Here is a 20,449-nt window from a genome sequence, read left to right on the forward strand (position 1 = left end):
TCATGTAAACTACCTATACATCATGTTATATGCATGTGTGTATGGGACCGAGGGGAACACGGCCGCATCACAGCAGAGTATGCTGCCCATATCATAAACCAAAGCACACAACAGACAGTTGTCGGAGAACACCTGAAAAGCGTGACCGAATGAATGATACTCGTCTGTTCAGCTGCCAGTGTGAAAGCACAATGGGAGCGCGCTGCTCCCGCTCTGCATAAGCGCTGCTTCTGCGCTGCCTGTGCTCCGCTTGCATGTCCAGTGTGAAACTGGCGTATAGGTTACTTGTTTTTTTTATTTTTTATAAAAACTAGACACATTGTGCTCTGAGGTAGGCCTGCTATTTATTTTTATGTCTGATGGAAAAAAATACTCTGCCGGTTCTTTTAAGGTGCATAGGATTCATTGCGTTTTCGTTTTGTCATCTTAATGTTAATTATTTAATTGAAAAATATTTAGTGTAGGCCTATTTATTTTATTTTATTCATTTTATTTATTTTATTCAGTTTTTTTCTCTGTTCTCAGAAGCGCTGCTGGTGCATGATAATTTGACGATGTGTGAATCCAGGGGCAAGTTCAAGCTCAAACCGGTGTGTACCGTTTTGCTACGGTTTCCGGTTTGAACGACATGTTTCCTGGAAATGGTGTGCAACGGGGTTTGAGCGCTGAACGCTTGTATAGATTTGCATCATCATTTTTGTCGGGGCTGAACGCAGGTCAGTTCCGTTGTGCCCTGTTGTTCTGTATGCTGCTGTTTGCACATTAAAATAAACACGTGGAATTTTGTTTTAGTTTTTTTTAATTGGTCACAGACACTCATCCATCCTGCTTTTATTTAATGCTAATTTATTATTCTAATCTTATCAGTTAACGGTTAATGTTCAGATAACAAGTAACGGTTGTTGAAATTAACCGAAATGAACATCCCTACTCTCTCTCTTTTTGCGTGTGTGTGAGAAACTGTGCCCTCAGCAAAGTGACTGCGAGTCGTGCGCCTATGGCAAGCCGTTTTAGCTTTAAATACTCCTTGCTGTACTAGTCAATTTAGTTTTGACTAGTCAAAATTCCAATTCCAGATATTTATTCTGCAATTTTGACTCGTCGTAACTGGAATTAAGATATCTACAATGTGATTATGACTAGTCATATTGTTCCGTTGACTTCCATTGGAAAATATTTTCGGATATCTACAAAAGAGTTTTGACTAGTAGAAATTGTAATTAAAGATATCTATAATTGATTTGTACTAGGCATAATTCTAATTAGAGATCTCAAATTACAATTCTACTAGTGATAATTAAATTAGAGATCTCTAACTGAATTAACACTAGTCAAAATTATAATCAAGATATCTCTAACTGTTGTTTGACTAGTCATAATTATATTGCAGATATCTTTAATTCATGATTTCTTAAAGATATCCAAAATACATTTGTAGATATCTGAAAGTAATTTATTACTAGTCAAATTACAGTTGTAGATATCTTGAATTGGAATTCTTCCTAGGCAAAACTCATTTAAAGATATCTGCAATTTAATTATGGATATCTCAATCAGATTTTTGATTAGGAAGATCTTTCTTTGGAGATATCTGCATTTAGCTTTGTGACTAGGAAGAATTTCAATTGGCGCTCATCATTGAACACAGCAGAATATCATCATCATGAATCTCTTGCTATAATAAAATGCAATACTCCCACCTTGTGGGCTATTTCCTATACAAGCTCGTTTCCTCCACTAAATAAATAATTTATAAATAAATAGGCTTTTATTTCTCAGAATTGCAAGATATAGCTAAACACAATGCAAAGAATTGTGAGTTATAAAGTTTATAACTCACATTGTTTATCTCGCAATTCTGAGAAAAAAAGTCAGAATTGTAAGATTAAAAAGCTGCAAATTACTTTTATTTTTTATTCCATGGCGGAAACAAGCTGCCATAACGACACAAGTAAACCTGAATCCATACACAACGTAATGTAACCTACTAATAAATATCATCAATGCCAGTTAAACTTTTATTAAATTGTAATCTTTTTAAAATCAGCCTTCACCTTTTTTGACTGCATCTGATTCTGAAGCATTGTTCTTGTCCGTCATGCATTTATTTGTACTATGTTTCATGTTTTTGTTGTATAATTTCATTGTACTTCATTATGTCTAAATGTATAATGAATAAATGCAGACGAGCAGTTTGTGGTTTTCTGCCTTTATTGAAGATTACACTGCATTTGGTCCATTTTGCAACATGATTTAATTAAAATAACAGCGCTATACATACATGCACACTGGAGACCTTTTACTACATATGGCTGCATCCAGATATTATTTAATAACCCCTGAAGTAATTCATCCAGTAGCTTTTCTCTCCGTGACAAGAAAAGCAGACCATTGTTGTTAGCAGTTAGCACTAAACATTAGTCGGAGGGGCTCTGGGAGGAGCTGAGTTAATTTGGTCTCATGTCGCACAACAGTACATTCGACTAGGAGCAGGTACAATTCAGATATCTTAAAATATAATTGTGACTAGTCGAAACTGAATTAGAGATATCTCTAATTACCTTTGCGTATGTGTGACGCATCTATTGAAGATATCTATGACGTAATTACAGATATCTTAAATGGAGTTTTGACTAGTCAAAAGTATTTAGAGATATCTCTAATCAGATTTCTTACTAGTGCAATTATAATTGCAGATATCTCTAATTATCATTCTGACTAGTCAAATTATAATTATGACTAGCCGAATTATAATTGTAACTATCTTAAATATAATTTATGGATAGTCAAACCAAAGTTTTAAATGCTAAAACGGCTTGCGATATGCACCTTCACTTGAGTTTATGGTCAAATACAGGTACGCTGCACATCCATTGAGATGAATTGAAAAATATCACAGATCGCTTGACGGAGAGTGAAACTCTGAAGTGCTCAGTCAGAGTGTTCGGCGAGTCAAAATATATCTGCGCTAAACTTATATTTAGCCTCCAACTCACACACTGGCGAGTAAAATCTAATAATTTATTAGCCAATGGCTAATAAATTATATGCGAAGATATGCGAGTGATTTACCATGATGCTGATTCTCTATCTCTTTTCTTTCTAGGCCAGAAGACCTGTCTTCATCTGCATGGTGTGTTCCCATACATCTACGTGCCGTATGATGGGTTTGGACAGGAAGCAGATCGTTACCTTCGGCAGGTGGCCTACAGTATCGACAGAGCCCTGAACGTCAGCATGGGAAACCCCTCATCTAATGTGCAGCACATCTTTAAAGTGGTTCTGGTGTCTGGCATGTATGTGTAAAAGGCACACAAGTGCACAATAGGGTTTGCTTGCACAACTACTAATTTTTACTGGTTTGATTCAGGTTTTTATTATATAATGGAGATGCATATATCTGCACAAGCCTGCCTGCACAAACACAGATCAACACCTACTTCATGGTTGCCTCTTAGACCCACCCACTGGTGCATTAGTGTGTTCAGGCAAAAGAAATGCTGGACAAGATCACTGGACACAAAATAACATTACCTTCTAAATCGTTAGGATTAGCTATATGAATGTTTCATAGCATTATTTGTTTGTTCGGTTTATTTCACCATTGCATTTACATTTAGTAATTTAGAAGACTCTTTTATCCAAAGCGACTTACAAATGAGGACAATGGAAGCAATCAAAATCAACAAAAGAGCAATGATATACAAGTGCTATAACAAGTCTCAGTTTTTCTCGCAATTCTGACTTTATAACTTGCAATTGCGAGTTTATATCTCACAATTCTGTGAAAAGTCAGAATTGTGAGAGTCGCAATTACCTTTTTTTTTAAATTTATTTATTTTTATTCAGTGGCGGAAACGGGCTTCCATAAGTGCAAGTCTAAAAGGGAGGGTTTATTTTTTATTTTATTTTATTTAATTTTTTTTAAAGAATAGAATTAGAATAGAGAGTGCTAGAGTTAGAGGGTCAAATAAAGATGGAAGAGATGTGTTTTTAGCCGATTCTTGAAGATGGCTAAGGACTCCGCTGCTCTGATTGAGTTGGGCAGGCCATTCCACCAGGAGGGAACATTTAATTTAAAAGGCCGTAAAAGTGATTTCGTGGTTCTTTGGGATGGCACAATAAAGCGACATTCACTTGCAGAACGCAAGCTTCTAGAGGGCACATAAGTCTGAAGTAATGCATTTAGGTAAAGGGGTGCAGAGCCAGTGGTGGTTTTGTTGGCAAACATCAATGCTTTAAATTTTATGCGAGCAGCTATTGGTAGCCATTGCAAATTGATAAACAAATTGATAGGTGTGACGTGCATTCTTTTTGACTCATTGAAAATTAATCTTGCTGCCGCATTCTGGAGTAATTGTAAAGGTTCGATAGAACTGGCTGGAAGACCTGCCAAGAGAGCATTGCAATAGTCCAGCCTGGACAGAACAAGAGCTTGAACAAGGAGTTGTGAAGCATGTTCCGAAAGAAAGGGCTTGATCTTCTTGATGCTGAATAAAGCAAATCTGCAGGACTGGACAGTTTTAGCAATGTGGTCTGAGAAAGTAAGCTGATCATCAATCATAACTCCAAGGTTTCTGGCTGTTTTTGAAGGAGTTATGATTGATGTGCCTAACTGGATGGTGAAATTGTGATGAAACGATAGGTTTGCTATCACAGGTTTTATCATGGGTTTTTATCACCATGGATTATTTGGTAAACAAGTCAAAGTTTGATTTGGTTTAGAAGCTTTGCAAACTTTTTATGGAACGATATGGACCCAACCGTAGTGTTGGAACATGTAAGCAGCCATTTTAATTCTAATGTCAAATATGTGATCAGTGACTTCTGATATGTAAGAATGTGCAATCAAGCCAGTGACTAAAGGATCACCCATACAGAAGTCACATAGATTTAAATATATTAATAATAAAAACATTTTCATATATTTAAATATAGAAAATATATTTTATACAATATATGTAAATATATTTTGAAATATATTTTTTAAATATTTGATTTTGGCCGCTTTTTAATATTTTTCACATATATTAAACATATGTAAATATATTTTGAAATATATTTTTTAAATATTTGATTTTGGCCGCTTTTTAATATTTTTCACATATATTAAACATATGTAAATATATTTTTATCGGAAATATTTACATATATTTATTTCCTTTATATGTAAATGCATTTAGATATCAGACTATGTAAATATTTTAATTTGCAATATATGTCCATATATTAATTTCTAATATTTAACACAGTACATTTATGTATATATATTAGATTTCTATAAATGTAAATATATTTTAAAACATTCAAATATTCAGTTAATGCTCCTTTTTACTGTACATCGCATATAAGTTAACTTAAACATGTTTTCACAGAATATATTGCCGTTTACTCAAACTGTATGTAAATAAATATAATCTACATATATGTAAATGTTTTCATTTTATATAGATTATAATTTGTCCCTTCATAATAAATCAAACCGAAATTGGACACTGAAAAATGTATATCAATACATTGATCAAATAAATATCAATTGAATTGACTTATTAATATAAAGAGCACATTTGTCAACACCAGTTCAGCATGAACCAACAAAAATTATGAATGCTCATGATGTTTCTGGCACATAAATAAAAGATTATCCTTCTGTAAGCATCCAGGCATCCAAATATGCAAGTCTTAGTAGGCATTCAACACATTGCATTTAAATATTTAAGAGCCATCATTAACCATGCACACAATTCATCAACTAATCACATGCTCCCACAATAATACATCAGCTAATCACGCCCTTAAAGGGTTAGTTCACCCAAAAATGAAAATTAGGCTGAGTTTTACAACCATCTCCTCCCGAGGCATCCTAGGTATATATGACTTTCTTCTTTCAGACAAATCCAGTCGGAGTTATATAAAAAATTGTCTTTGATCTTTCAAGCTGTTTAATGCCACTCAGCAGGTGTTGCATTGCTTCTGTCCAAAATAAGTTAAATAAAATTGTAAAACGCAGCCTAATTTTCATTTTTGGGTGAACTAACCCTTTAATCAACCCACTTCAAATAATTAATGGAAAATCATGTGCAAAATCTTTTTTTTTTTGGCAATTCACCATTTAGAAAAAAAAAGAAGCAATATCATGCCTGGGCTTCTTTCATTGCAGGTTACATTGTTATGCCAGAAGGTGGCAGCCAGAGACTGTCTTAATCAGTTAGTTAACCACTGAAATAATACTATGACAAAGATATTACTTTATGGATATACAGCAAATGTGCAGGGAATTGTGCTTCACACTGGTGCACTTATGAATAGATGAATTATAACAAACCAAGTTTAAGGAATCTCACACCTAACATACAGCATTATGGTCAGTTCACACTGCTACATAAACTACTTTAAAAAAAACATGCTTATTTTGTTTTGTTTGGACAGTGTGTTCACCCTGTTGGAGTATGGCAGTGTGAATTGGCTTTTAGGTGCTTTGGAAAACAAAACAAAAAAACAGTAAAAATATATATTTAGATTTTTAACCTTTTTTTCTGGACTCCTTTTTAATGGTTAAATTACATTTTATTAATCAAAAAGCATGTCTAATTAATTAAAATCATGAAACTTAAACAATTTAACATCAATTTATTAAAAGTTTAACAAATATTACGTTTAGGGCCCTATGAAATGTGGCTTTTAGGTGCTTTGGAAAACAAAACAAAAAAACAGTAAAAATATATATTTTTTAATATTTAAGCAATTAACATTAAATTCTTAAATCTTAAGTGATTCTTACTTTCCCTATTCTTGCAATATTCAAGTGTTCATGTCGCCTGAGTAATATCTGCATGCACCTAAGTCGCTTTGGATAAAAGCGTCTGCTAAATGACTAAATGTAATGTAAATGTAAGTCTGAAGAGAACACATAATATGCTAGTAGACAGCAATCCATATGATGAGGTCTTGTGTGGAGGGTGGATCTGGAACTGACTTCTGTACAGGTTGTCACAACATCTCTTGATTATCTGTCTTCACGAACTGCCCTGAAATACAATTCAAATATTAACAATGATTGTTATTGTATCAATCCCTTGGATTCGAGAGCCTCAACTGATGCATGAGGTTTCCTTAAAGTCACCAGACACCGCAATGTATTCAACCAGCATCTTTATTCCGTACACCTTGAAGAGACTTAAACAGTAAAGATTCAAGTGTTCATGTCCCTGAGTAATATCTGCATGCACCTAAGTCTGAAGAGAACACATAATATGCTAGTAGACAGCAATCCATATGATGAGGTCTTGTGTGGAGGGTGGATCTGGAACTGACTTCTGTACAGGTTGTCACAACATCTCTTGATTATCTGTCTTCACGAACTGCCCTGAAATACAATTCAAATATTAACAATGATTGTTATTGTATCAATCCCTTGGATTCGAGAGCCTCAACTGATGCATGAGGTTTCCTTAAAGTCACCAGACACCGCAATGTATTCAACCAGCATCTTTATTCCGTACACCTTGAAGAGACTCGCAACACTGCACGGGGGGGGATTTTTAACCTTTTTTTCTGGACTCCTTTTTAATGGTTAAATTACATTTTATTAATCAAAAAGCATGTCTAATTAATTAAAATCATGAAACTTAAACAATTTAACATCAATTTATTAAAAGTTTAACAAATATTACGTTTAGGGCCCTATGAAATGTTTTATTTGTCCAACCTTATGTTTTATTGTAACCAAATTCTGTTTGAGCATGTCTAATTTGAAAGCATAAACAAGTTTCATTTATTCTTACAATAGCCTTATGAATTTTTTGCTCAGAAATTCTGTGTTGTGTATTTACATTTTGTTTTAAGGCATAAAACATTAATCTAAGTAATGAAAATTAAACAAATTAATTTTTTTGGAAAATAAAGGTCATTTAATATTACAATTAAAACACTGAAGAAATATTGAATGCTTATTCCTTAAAAATAAGGTTTTAATAATTTTAGTAGTAGTAGTAGTAGCAGTCTGTTACGTAGATTCTACTCAACAATAGTAATATATTTCTGCCAATGCCCTCAAGTTAAACCGAACTTTTATTTGGACGGGTTGCCGTGAATACCATTACATTTCTATGTGTGTATGACATGATGATAGTTTTACTGAAATGAAATGGTCAAATGCTGATGAAGTGACTCTCAGAGCAGTTCTGGAGATGTTGTTCATGTATTTATGTCCTCATTAGTGAGACGGCAGAGGCTAATATCACCGGAAGCGTCACCAGCGCTTCAGTATGAGTACTACACAAAACCGCGCGTCTGCTCCATTTATTAACACAGACACGCAGAATTCATATTTAAATATGAATCGTTTTGCGGCTTAATATTTACAAATACTAGTGGGAGTGGGCTCACGTGTGTGTGTGTGTGTGTGTGTGTGTGTGTGTGTGTGTGTGTGAGCGCGCGCATCGGGGGGAACTGCGCTGTGCGTTATACAGAGAGCGCGACCATAACTAGAGACTGAAATGACATGCCGTCGTGTAAATAAGATAAATAACATAAGGCTATTTAGTTTGCTTAATGAAACAACAAGGTATAGACATGTTCTATAAGAAAAGTAACTTTAAATGATTTCTGTTGTGATCTGGCGCTATAGAGAAAATATAATTAAATAAAATTAACGGGCCGCCCCCCTAAAATAATGGCAGGGGAAACACTGGTGTCTGAGAAGGACCTTTTCAACGCAAGCATTCGCTATTTCTGGGTACAATACATATACAAACAAGATACAAAGACATTCAAAAGAAAAAAACGTTTTATGTTTCATAACACAATTCATACATGCTTATTATATTAGAAACATAAATGCAGTACTTCAAATGGTCCCTTACAGTTATAAATGTAGCGTTAGGCTCTTACATTCACAATGCTCATTTTGGCCTCTACAGCTCATTTTGGTGGTGAAGTGTGCAGGAAATTTTGCCAGAATGAAATTTAGTCTCTGGTGAACAGTCTTCAAGAGTGCAAATAAAACTTTAAGTTTTAAGTACCTTTCAGACTCGCATGAGGTTTCCACAAGCAACAAAGTCTACTTGAACAAACACTTCACTGCGTTCAAAGTTTAGAATATAATATTTAAACAACTAAATGGGTCTATATAATTTTACCTCAGACTGTAACCCAGACAGCTTCACGTGCTAATTAACTAACAGGAAATTATAAAATTAAACATTGGGAAGTTAATAACTTTACAATACAAAACATTACAAGTCTATAGTTACATTTAATTTTAGATAGGCAAATTGACAAATAAAAAAATTCACCTTCAGCGTCCATCCAGCTTGGCAGATGATAACCTTAACAGACAGTTACAGTTTGAAGTGAGGCACGTTCACAGTACTCTGGTTCCCTATCTGTCGATCACTACGAGTTATGTCGAACGACATATGGGGTCTCAATTGGGAGGCCAATCATCTCAGAGTTTAAGAGAAAATGCCAATGAAAATTGGCTAGTGGATTTTGCATGCTGAGCCACTCCCCGTGCTTACGGGTATATAAGGCGACAGCGCGCATCCACTCAATAGATTTTTGCTTCGGAGCCGAGTGGTTGTATGAAAAGCTGTTATACTCCACAAAGCCATTCATCTGCTGTGTGTCAAGAAGCTGTTCTGGTTGGCGGTACGGCGCGAACAGCGGTGTCCCTTTCAGCGATTCCCCTGGTCGTTTCAACTAAAAGAGCAGATTTCCTAAAAGAACAAATCACAGACGATTCGTGTCTTTTTAAAGACGCTGTTTCGTCCGTGTCCTTCTGGATGCGGTTGTTTCCTGTCCTCTGACAATGGCCACGAGTGTTGTCTTCCGTGTCTGGGCATTCAGCACGCTGAAGACGCGTTCGTGGGATGGTTCATGCCCACACTGTGAGTGCGCGTGACCATGGCAACACTGCGATTCGGCAGTGTTCTCCGTTCTTAAAGGGAAAAGTAGCAGACCCCTCTGTCACTACCCGTCCCGGTTTCTCTGCCACGAGCTGTCTAGTGCTCTGGAAGATTTGAGGGTGACAGTGAGAGCTTCTCACCTCTCACTCCTTCCGCAGCGCTTGTCCTGTCCTGCTGAGGGATTCTGCTGGGCTGTCTTATGGCAGTCCCAGCATTTCATTTGGTGTTCCGCCGGGGGATCAGATGTCGATTGCCGCATCGGGGGATGGGCTATTGACCTCTGTAGATGAAGATTCGGTGGGGCTGCCCCCCTCGGGTGTTGTCGCCACTGCCGCATTGGACCCAGAGTTGACGGCCGTGCTTACCTGGGCAGCTGTGAATACACCGCCCAGCCCTGAGTGCTAGCGGCTGGACGATTGGTTTCTCGGTGTAGAGTATGGCTCACATCCGTGTTCTGCTCTGGTTCCTTTCTTCCTGGAGGTGCATGATTGGTGGTGAAGTGTGCAGGAAATTTTGCCAGAATGAAATTTAGTCTCTGGTGAACAGTCTTCAAGAGTGCAAATAAAACTTTAAGTTTTAAGTACCTTTCAGACTCGCATGAGGTTTCCACAAGCAACAAAGTCTACTTGAACAAACACTTCACTGCGTTCAAAGTTTAGAATATAATATTTAAACAACTAAATGGGTCTATATAATTTTACCTCAGACTGTAACCCAGACAGCTTCACGTGCTAATTAACTAACAGGAAATTATAAAATTAAACATTGGGAAGTTAATAACTTTACAATACAAAACATTACAAGTCTATAGTTACATTTAATTTTAGATAGGCAAATTGACAAATAAAAAAATTCACCTTCAGCGTCCATCCAGCTTGGCAGATGATAACCTTAACAGACAGTTACAGTTTGAAGTGAGGCACGTTCACAGTACTCTGGTTCCCTATCTGTCGATCACTACGAGTTATGTCGAACGACATATGGGGTCTCAATTGGGAGGCCAATCATCTCAGAGTTTAAGAGAAAATGCCAATGAAAATTGGCTAGTGGATTTTGCATGCTGAGCCACTCCCCGTGCTTACGGGTATATAAGGCGACAGCGCGCATCCACTCAATAGATTTTTGCTTCGGAGCCGAGTGGTTGTATGAAAAGCTGTTATACTCCACAAAGCCATTCATCTGCTGTGTGTCAAGAAGCTGTTCTGGTTGGCGGTACGGCGCGAACAGCGGTGTCCCTTTCAGCGATTCCCCTGGTCGTTTCAACTAAAAGAGCAGATTTCCTAAAAGAACAAATCACAGACGATTCGTGTCTTTTTAAAGACGCTGTTTCGTCCGTGTCCTTCTGGATGCGGTTGTTTCCTGTCCTCTGACAATGGCCACGAGTGTTGTCTTCCGTGTCTGGGCATTCAGCACGCTGAAGACGCGTTCGTGGGATGGTTCATGCCCACACTGTGAGTGCGCGTGACCATGGCAACACTGCGATTCGGCAGTGTTCTCCGTTCTTAAAGGGAAAAGTAGCAGACCCCTCTGTCACTACCCGTCCCGGTTTCTCTGCCACGAGCTGTCTAGTGCTCTGGAAGATTTGAGGGTGACAGTGAGAGCTTCTCACCTCTCACTCCTTCCGCAGCGCTTGTCCTGTCCTGCTGAGGGATTCTGCTGGGCTGTCTTATGGCAGTCCCAGCATTTCATTTGGTGTTCCGCCGGGGGATCAGATGTCGATTGCCGCATCGGGGGATGGGCTATTGACCTCTGTAGATGAAGATTCGGTGGGGCTGCCCCCCTCGGGTGTTGTCGCCACTGCCGCATTGGACCCAGAGTTGACGGCCGTGCTTACCTGGGCAGCTGTGAATACACCGCCCAGCCCTGAGTGCTAGCGGCTGGACGATTGGTTTCTCGGTGTAGAGTATGGCTCACATCCGTGTTCTGCTCTGGTTCCTTTCTTCCTGGAGGTGCATGAGAAAGTGACGTAGTTGTGGACGGCCCCTTTTACGTCCAGAAGCCACTCGTCTCCTTCCTCCGTCCTCACTACCCTCGGTGGCGGGGCGGCTAGGAGGTGCGTCGACATTCCCCAGGAGCAGAGAGCAATTGCGGTGCACCTGTGCCAGCAAAATGCAGCCACTTGGAGGAATAGTCTGCGTCTCCCGTCCAAAGCCTGTAAGCTGTTGGCGGCTCTCGCTGCCAAAGCTTAGAGTGCTGCAGGCCAAGCTGCCTCTGCCCTGCATGCCATGGCAATCCTGCAGGTTCACCAAGCCAGGGCCTTAACAAATGAACGAGGGTAGTACCGACCCGAGGTTGATGCAGGAGCTGCGCACAACAACTGACTTCACTCTCCGGGTGATGGAAGTCACGATGCGGTCCCTCGGGAAGGCGATGTCCAGGAGTGCCATCTCTGGCTCAGCTTGGTCGAGATGAGAGACGTTGACAGTGCGCTTTCTTGACGCTTTTCCATCTCCCAGGCTGGCCTATGTGACGACACTGTCGATGGCTGTGCCCAGCAGGTCTAGGCAGTACAACAGCAGACTGAGGCCGTACAGCACATCTTGCCCCGATGTGATGTTCCAGCTGCAACTGTTCCGTCGCGGGCCGTATCTCAGCCTGCTCGTCGACGTGGGTCGCAGGTACCCACTAAATCCTCAAGAAAGATGACGAAGCGGCCCTTACACAGGCAGCCCGGAGATGTGTGAGACTGCTCTTCAGGAGGTGGCGATGACAGCGCCGCTCCTTCCCCCGGAGGAGGGCCGGGCGGAGAATCTTGTTTCATTTTTCTGTTCCGCTGCTGGCCCAACAGAAATAGCAGTTTCCTTTTCCTCCGGGTTGCAAGGCTCGTGGGTCGACAGTGAGCGATGCATCGCTTCCTCACTCTCACCTACGACGCCCCCTATCGGCAGTAGCCAAGAGGTCGCGGTTCGGAGACGCCACGCATCTCTGGCCAGTCCCTCCGGGGACAGGGGGAGTTTTGCGGTGATGACTCAGAAACCCACCCAGCGCAGTTCCCCATCGCTGCACCACTGCAGGTACATCGACTGTCCCTTTGGTGCCACTCGTATGGAGTTTGGGAGCGTGGTTTGCATTGCCCAACCCGTCTTGCTGGCTCATTCGGACTGTTCAACTCTGCTACGTGATTCAGTTCGCCAGGTGACCTCCCAAGTTCAATGGCATTCTCGAGACTTTGGTGGCTTGTACAAGCTCCCATTCAAGATGTTGACATAGAAACGTATTATCAAATGCATTCAAACCCAGGATTGGTTTGCAGCGATCAACCTGAAGGACGCGTACTTTCATGTCTCAATTCTTCCTTGTCACAGACCATTCCTACGGTTTGCGTTCGAGGGTCGGGCATGGCAGTACAAGGACCTCCCCTTCGGGCTCTCCCAGTCCCCCCGTGTCTTCACGAAAGTCGCGGAGGGCGCCCTTGCCCCACTATGGGAAGTGGGCATCAGGATCCTCAACTATCTTGACGATTGGCTCATCGTGGCCCGGTCGCGTGAGAAGTTGTGTGATCACAGGGACCTGGTGCTTCAGCACCTCAGTCACTTGGGGCTTCAGGTCAACTGAGAGAAGAGCAAGCTCTCCCCTGTGCAGAGAATCTCTTATCTCGGTATGGAGTTAGACTCTGTGAGTATGACGGCACGTCTCACCAACAAACGTGCCCAGTTGGTGCTGAGTAGGGGTTGAGAGTAGGGGTTGACCGATATGTGTTTCAGGGCCGATGCCGATACCAATTATTACAGATCAAGTAGCCCGATAACTGATATTTTGAACCGATATATATGTCTGCTGTAAAAATTCAAATTAATGTCAAAATTAAGAATAACAAGGGCTCTGACAAAAACTGCCTTCCCTGGTGTTGGCTGAGTGTAGTACTCCCACACTGCACTTCTAACTCTTGTCTTCCTCTGTGCATCCATCTACAAAGAGAGAAATTTAATTTAGCTTTTAATCAAATTAGAGTTAAACTCTTTATTTTTTTGGCAAAGGGTTTACTATTAATATTAAAACATGGAAGAAATAGCGTATTGTGATTTATTCTTTTAAACAAAAGTTGTAATGATTGTTGTAGTAGTATTATGTAGGCTATATCATACTGCACCACATATTTCTGATAATTTCTTTAAGCTAACCCAAACTTATATTTTGACGGGTTGCCATGAGGAACTTTTAAGTTTCTGTAGCCTATGTATGTAAGTGTTTCCTATACATTGATTTATTTGTGGCGCCCGCCACAATATCAAAACTGACCGCCACAAATAGATTTCCCAAAAGGCTTTGACTCAGTTGAATAAAGCACTGCACGTTTCAAAATTGAAACCCGGTGCGGCTGTTTTTATATCACTGTATTTCTGAAGGAACCCGACTGTCTTCAGAAAATTTTCATTTCATCTTGCATGTAATATCTGATAAAGCAGTGTTTGTGAGTGGAGTGCTGCTTTGTGTACAGCGTTACCGTGGAAACCTTGATCTCGACCACTCCAACAGCGCCTCCTGCTGGCAGAGAATGAGTTTGTATATATATGCCGTCACAAGTCTGTGGGAAACACTGCAATAGTTTTACTCAAATTAAACTGTCAAATGACCATGAAGTGACTCTCGGAGGGAGTCAAAGCAGTTTTGGAGATGTTGTTCATGTATTTATGTCTTCATTTAGTGAAACGAAAGAAGTTGAAATCACCATGAGCGTCGCACACTTTGTATGTGTAGAAAACAAAACAGCGCGTCTGTGCCATTTACATACACAGAGACATGCAGGATTCATATTTAAATAATATTTTTGTGGCTTAATATTTACATATTCTAGTCCATATCGTGACTCTATTTAAGTGTACTGATCTACTTTTGATTAATTCATCCAAACTTTGACAAATTCCGTGACATTTCGCGTCATACAGTAAATTCCATTTATATGACTGGATTCCGTGATTCCGTCCACATTTTCTGCATCGCGGAAATCATAGATAATATTGAGGTGTTTTGCAACTTCAGTGTAACGTTTATGGATTGTGATTTATTGCAACTTAAGCAACATCTGCTGCTACCTTACCTTTGAGAGACAACTGATGCGTGATCACTGAAGCAGCTCCAGTTAGCAAGCGCAAAAGGCGAATCGGTTTTGAAAATGACCAATAATCATAAAAAGGCTTAATATCGGCGCCGATAATCAGTCAACCCCTACTTCAGAGGCAGGACAGTGGTATCACTGAAACATTTTCAGAGACTCCTGGGGAATATGGCATCCACAGCCACAGTCACGCCACTCTGATTGCTTCATATGAGACCACTTCTGCACTGGCTACACTCCGGAGTCCCGAGATGGGCATGGCGCCGCGGTACACATCGTCTCACCATCACACTGATGTGTAGCCGCCTATTCAGCCCCTGGGCGGACCTTGCTTTTCTATGGGCCGGGGTGCCCTTAGAATAAATGTCCCGGCATTTCGTTGTCACGACAGATGCCTCCAACACGGGCTGGGGCGCTACGTGCAACGGGCAGGCAGCTTCAGGGTCCTGGACAGGACCTCGACTGCTTTGGCACATCAACTGTCTAAAGTTGTTGGCAGTGCATCTAGCTTTGCGGCAGTTCTGGCCGCTGCTGCTGGACAAGCACATGTTGGTCCGCACGGACAACACTGCGGCTGTTTCGTACATCAACCGACAGGGTGGTCTACGATCACGTCGGATGTCTCAACTTGCCCGCCATCTCCTCCTCTGGAGTCAGACGCGCACGCCATCCACATTCCGGGGGAGCTCAATCGTGCAGCCGACACACTCTCACGACAGCTCACTTTCCCCGGAGAATGGCGACTCCATCTCAGCTGATCTGGAGTCGATTTTGGGAAGCTCAGGTGGACCGGTTTGCTTCCCACGAGTCCTCCCACTGCCAGTTGTACTATTCCCTGACCCAGGCCCCCCTGGGCACGGACGCACTGGCATACAGCTGGCCTCAGGCTCTACGCAAGTATGCGTTTCCCCCAGTGAGCCTGCTCACATGGACACTGTGCAAGGTCAGGGAGGACGAGAAATGGGTCCTGTTGTTTGTGCCTTTCTGGTCCACACAGACCTGGTTTTTCGGAACTCATGCTCCTCGTGACAACTCCTCCCTGGCGCATCCACCTGAGGAAGGACCTTCTTTCTCAGGTGCTGGGCACCATATGGCACCCGCGTCCAGATCTCTGGAACTTCCATGTGTGGCTTCTGGACGGGATGCAGCAGACCTAAGTGACCTACCACCAGCGGTGGTAGACACTATCACTCAGGCTAGAGCTCCCTCTACGAGGCATGCCTATGTCTGTTCACGAATTGGTGTTCTTCTCAAAGAGAAGACCCCTGGAGATGCTCGATTAGAGTCATGCTTTCTTTCCTGCAAGAAAAGTTGGAGCTTAGGCTGTCACCCTCCACCTTGAAAGTGTATGTCGCTGCTATCGCAGCACATCATGATGCAGTGGACGGCCGGTCCCTGGGAAAGCACGACCTGATCGTTAGGTTCCTGAGGGGTGCCAGAAGGTTGAATCCTCCTAGGACACCCCTGATACCCTCCTGGGATCTCTCTATTGTCCGGCTGGACTTCAGAGGGGTCCCTTTAAGCCGCTTGATTCAGTTAAGCTAAAGTTCCTGTCTCTTAAGACAGCGCTCCTGATCGCGCTCACTTCCATCGAGAGGGTCGGGGACCTCCAAGCATTTTCGGCAAGTGAAGATTGCCTTGTGTTCGGGCCGGCCTACTCTCTCGTTGTCCTGAGACCCCGGCCTGGATACATGCCCAAGGTTCCCACCACTCCTTTCTGAGATCAGGTGGTGAACCTGCAAGCGCTGCCCCCGGAGGAGGCAGATCCAGCCTCAACGTTGCTGTGTCTCGTAAGAGCGTTACGCATATACATGGACCGCACCCAGAGCTTCAGAACCTCTGAGCAGCTCCTTGTCTGTTTTGGAGGTCAGCAGAAAGGGAAGGCTGTCTCCAGGCAGAGGTTGGCCCACTGGATAGTGGAGGCCATCGCCTTAACATACTAATCTCAAGGCGAGCCGTGTCCCCTGGGGGTGAGAGCCCACTCCACTCGGAGTGTTGCCTCTACCTGGGCGCTGGAGCACGGCGCCTCTCCAGCAGACATCTGTCGAGCTGGGGGCCGGGCGACACCTAACACCTTTGCGAGGTTTTACAACCTTCGTGTAGAGCTGTTATTTTCCCGTGTGTTGGGTAACTGGTAATTGGCAGGAAGATCTGGCTCAGTGTCACGCTTGTGGCACCATTCCCCCTCACACGGGGATGCGAGTGCCTTTCTTCTCTCAGTAGAGTTCCCCAGTTGGCGAACCCTGGTCGAGCATCCTCCAGCACCACCGGCAGTCAGACTTGGCGGAGCAGTGACGCTAGGCCCAGTACTGGTGTTAGCATGCCCGGAGTCCCGGTCAGCCCTTGTACTGGGCTAGGTATCCATATGGCTTGATTCCCTACGGGTAATCCCATATGTGTATTCTTCCACGGTAAGGTTTCCCTCTCGGTAAACCCGTGTCTTCCCTTGACAGACCCACTCTGTCAGACTCCTTGTGCCATCCATACTCTAAGGTAGGACCAGCCTCAAAGACCCATTCCATATGTAGTACTGCCCTCTGGGTCAGTCCATGTCAGTATCTCCACATGTCACCTCCCTACGGGTAGGATGTGGTCTCCGTAGCGACCTTTTCCCTTAAGGCTCGCTTCCCCATCATTCTGCCAGGCTGAAAGAACAAATAGGAAAGATTTGAAGCAATCTTTCACCGAAGATTGAAATCCCTTCCAAAAACTTTTTTTGTGGACTGAACGGCGCCATGGCCTTCTCCAGCAGCGACATACTCACCGTTGGTGTCCTTCGGTACCAAGGTCAGTGAATTTGCTCTGGGGCTTTGGGAAGGTTACGACCTTAGCGTAGCTTTTTGTGACATGCTATGGCTTGTCAACAATTGAAACGGTGTTCAGGTTGTGGTGTTTTACATGGACCCCATATGTCGTTCCACATAACTCGTAGTGACCGACAGATAGGGAATGTCTTTGTTACGTATGTAACCCTTGGAACGGAGACGTTATGTCCCCATGCCACAACCTTGAACCATTCGCTGTTGCCGTGACACATTCTCAGCTCCTCCGTGTAAAACCTAATGAGTGGATGCGCGCTGTTGCCTTACATACCCGTAAGCACGGGGAGTGGCTCAGCATTCAAAATCCACTAGCCTATTTTCATTGTCGTTTTCTCTTAAACTCCGAGATGATTGGCCTCCCAAGTGAGACCCCATATGTCGTTCGACATATCATCTCCGTTTCCTCCATCAGGGAACAAGGGTTACGTACGTAACCGAGACATTCTGTCTTACTGTTATTAATTTTTAATTTCAAGGAATTTTTTTATTGTCATCTGTGTCTCATTTCGAATTATGTTGGACCCTTCTGTAGGTTATTGTGTATAAAGTGTCCTCAGTGCAGAGTTAAACAAGATGACCTTGTAGGACATACAGGAAATATTTGATATTTATTTGATTTATTTTTTTAATATTAGATAAACTTTTGAATGTTACTACTTACTAGTCAGATGGTTCATAGCGCCTTGGAGATGTTCTTCAACAGGAGATCCACTCCAGCTCTGCAGCATGGCCATCAGCATGGAAGAATATAGGAACAATTTGTCATGGAGCGAACAATATACAGTGGGTACGGAAAGTATTCAGACCCCCTTAAATTTTTCACTCTTTGTTATATTGCAGCCATTTGCTAAAATCATTTAAGTTAATTTTTTTTCCTCATTAATGTACACACAGCACCCCATATTGACAGAAAAACACAGAATTGTTGACATTTTTGCAGATTTATTAAAAAAGAAAAAACTGAAATATCACATGGTCCTAAATATTCAGACCCTTTGCTCAGTATTTAGTAGAAGCACCCTTTTGATCGAATACAGCCAAGAGTGAAAAATTTAAGGGGGTCTGAATACTTTCCGTACCCACTGTATAGTATGCAATGTCAGGTTTACTAGAAATAAACAAACTAGAGCATAGGTGAAATGCAAGAAAAGAGAAATAGTAATATGGAAAACAAAAACAAAAAATCTTAAGATACCAGAATTCACATTTTTAGATTTTACAGATGCATGATGATATATTGTGAAAAATGCATATGAAGTTATTTAATAAGCTTTCTCAGATTACCTGTCAGCAGATCCCATTAGAATTTTTCTTGGAACTTTCCCCTCTTTATTTGTTTACAATGAAAAATCAAAACGTGTTTGAAATAGTTTCAGCCCATTTTAGCCTGCATGTAAGTGACGTCACCAATAGACTCTACAGTGGCGACTTTTTGGTTAAATTAATTAGCTTACTTCCATTTATCTATTGACAAATGACCAGCAAAAAATGTATATAGCTATCTAAGCCGCTCATCTACACATAAGATGTGATTAAAAGCCCAAACTTTCATTAATAAGAGCTCAAATCTATAGTTAGCCTACCTCCTAGTTAGCCTGTATAGTTAACATTAGTTAACGGTTGTGATGCTAACGGTCTTTTTCCGAAGACAATAAACCATTTCTGTAAAGTAAATATTGAACAGAAACGTGTCAGTTACATGTAAGTAAGTGTCAGGAAGAGTTGTATGTATTATTTCTGTGATTTTAGTGACTAAATTTACCTGAAAGCAGTGAAGACAACACTGAGAGACAGAGTTTTGCTACTTGTCAGCTTAGTTGACGTGCATGATGATATATTGTGAAAAATGCATATGAAGTTATTTAATAAGCTTTCTCAGATTACCTGTCAGCAGATCCCATTAGAATTTTTCTTGGAACTTTCCCCTCTTTATTTGTTTACAATGAAAAATCAAAACGTGTTTGAAATAGTTTCAGCCCATTTTAGCCTGCATGTAAGTGACGTCACCAATAGACTCTACAGTGGCGACTTTTTGGTTAAATTAATTAGCTTACTTCCATTTATCTATTGACAAATGACCAGCAAAAAATGTATATAGCTATCTAAGCCGCTCATCTACACATAAGATGTGATTAAAAGCCCAAACTTTCATTAATAAGAGCTCAAATCTATAGTTAGCCTACCTCCTAGTTAGCCTGTATAGTTAACATTAGTTAACGGTTGTGATGCTAACGGTCTTTTTCCGAAGACAATAAACCATTTCTGTAAAGTAAATATTGAACAGAAACGTGTCAGTTACATGTAAGTAAGTGTCAGGAAGAGTTGTATGTATTATTTCTGTGATTTTAGTGACTAAATTTACCTGAAAGCAGTGAAGACAACACTGAGAGACAGAGTTTTGCTACTTGTCAGCTTAGTTGACGTCCCGTTTCCATGGTAACTCCCTCTGCTCCAGTTTAAATGCGACTGGAATGTTCAACGTGCACGCCCATTAAAACACATCAATGTTACCAGCGTTTGCATAAATAGTACATAAAAGTCAGATAAAATGTCCTGAAACTTGATCACACATTGTTTAAGAGGATAGTAGGCCTACATCAAACTGAAATTCAGTGAGAATATGAAAGCAGTATTGCAAAACATTGTTTGAAGTCAGTTTATAT

General features: G+C 41.3%; 1 protein-coding gene across 1 annotated transcript in view; it reads left to right on the forward strand.

Annotated features, from left to right (window-relative positions):
• Positions 1-20,449, forward strand: part of rev3l (REV3 like, DNA directed polymerase zeta catalytic subunit) — a 107,136-nt gene that overhangs the window by 18,670 nt on the left and 68,017 nt on the right. The window contains exon 2 of the mRNA XM_016231829.1: positions 3,107-3,296. Coding sequence (XP_016087315.1) covers positions 3,107-3,296 — 190 coding nt within the window. The remainder of the gene's footprint in view (positions 1-3,106; positions 3,297-20,449) is intronic.

Source organism: Sinocyclocheilus grahami, unplaced genomic scaffold, assembly GCF_001515645.1.
Source record: "Sinocyclocheilus grahami isolate Dianchi unplaced genomic scaffold, SAMN03320097.WGS_v1.1 scaffold400.1, whole genome shotgun sequence".
Classification (NCBI taxonomy): domain Eukaryota; kingdom Metazoa; phylum Chordata; class Actinopteri; order Cypriniformes; family Cyprinidae; genus Sinocyclocheilus; species Sinocyclocheilus grahami.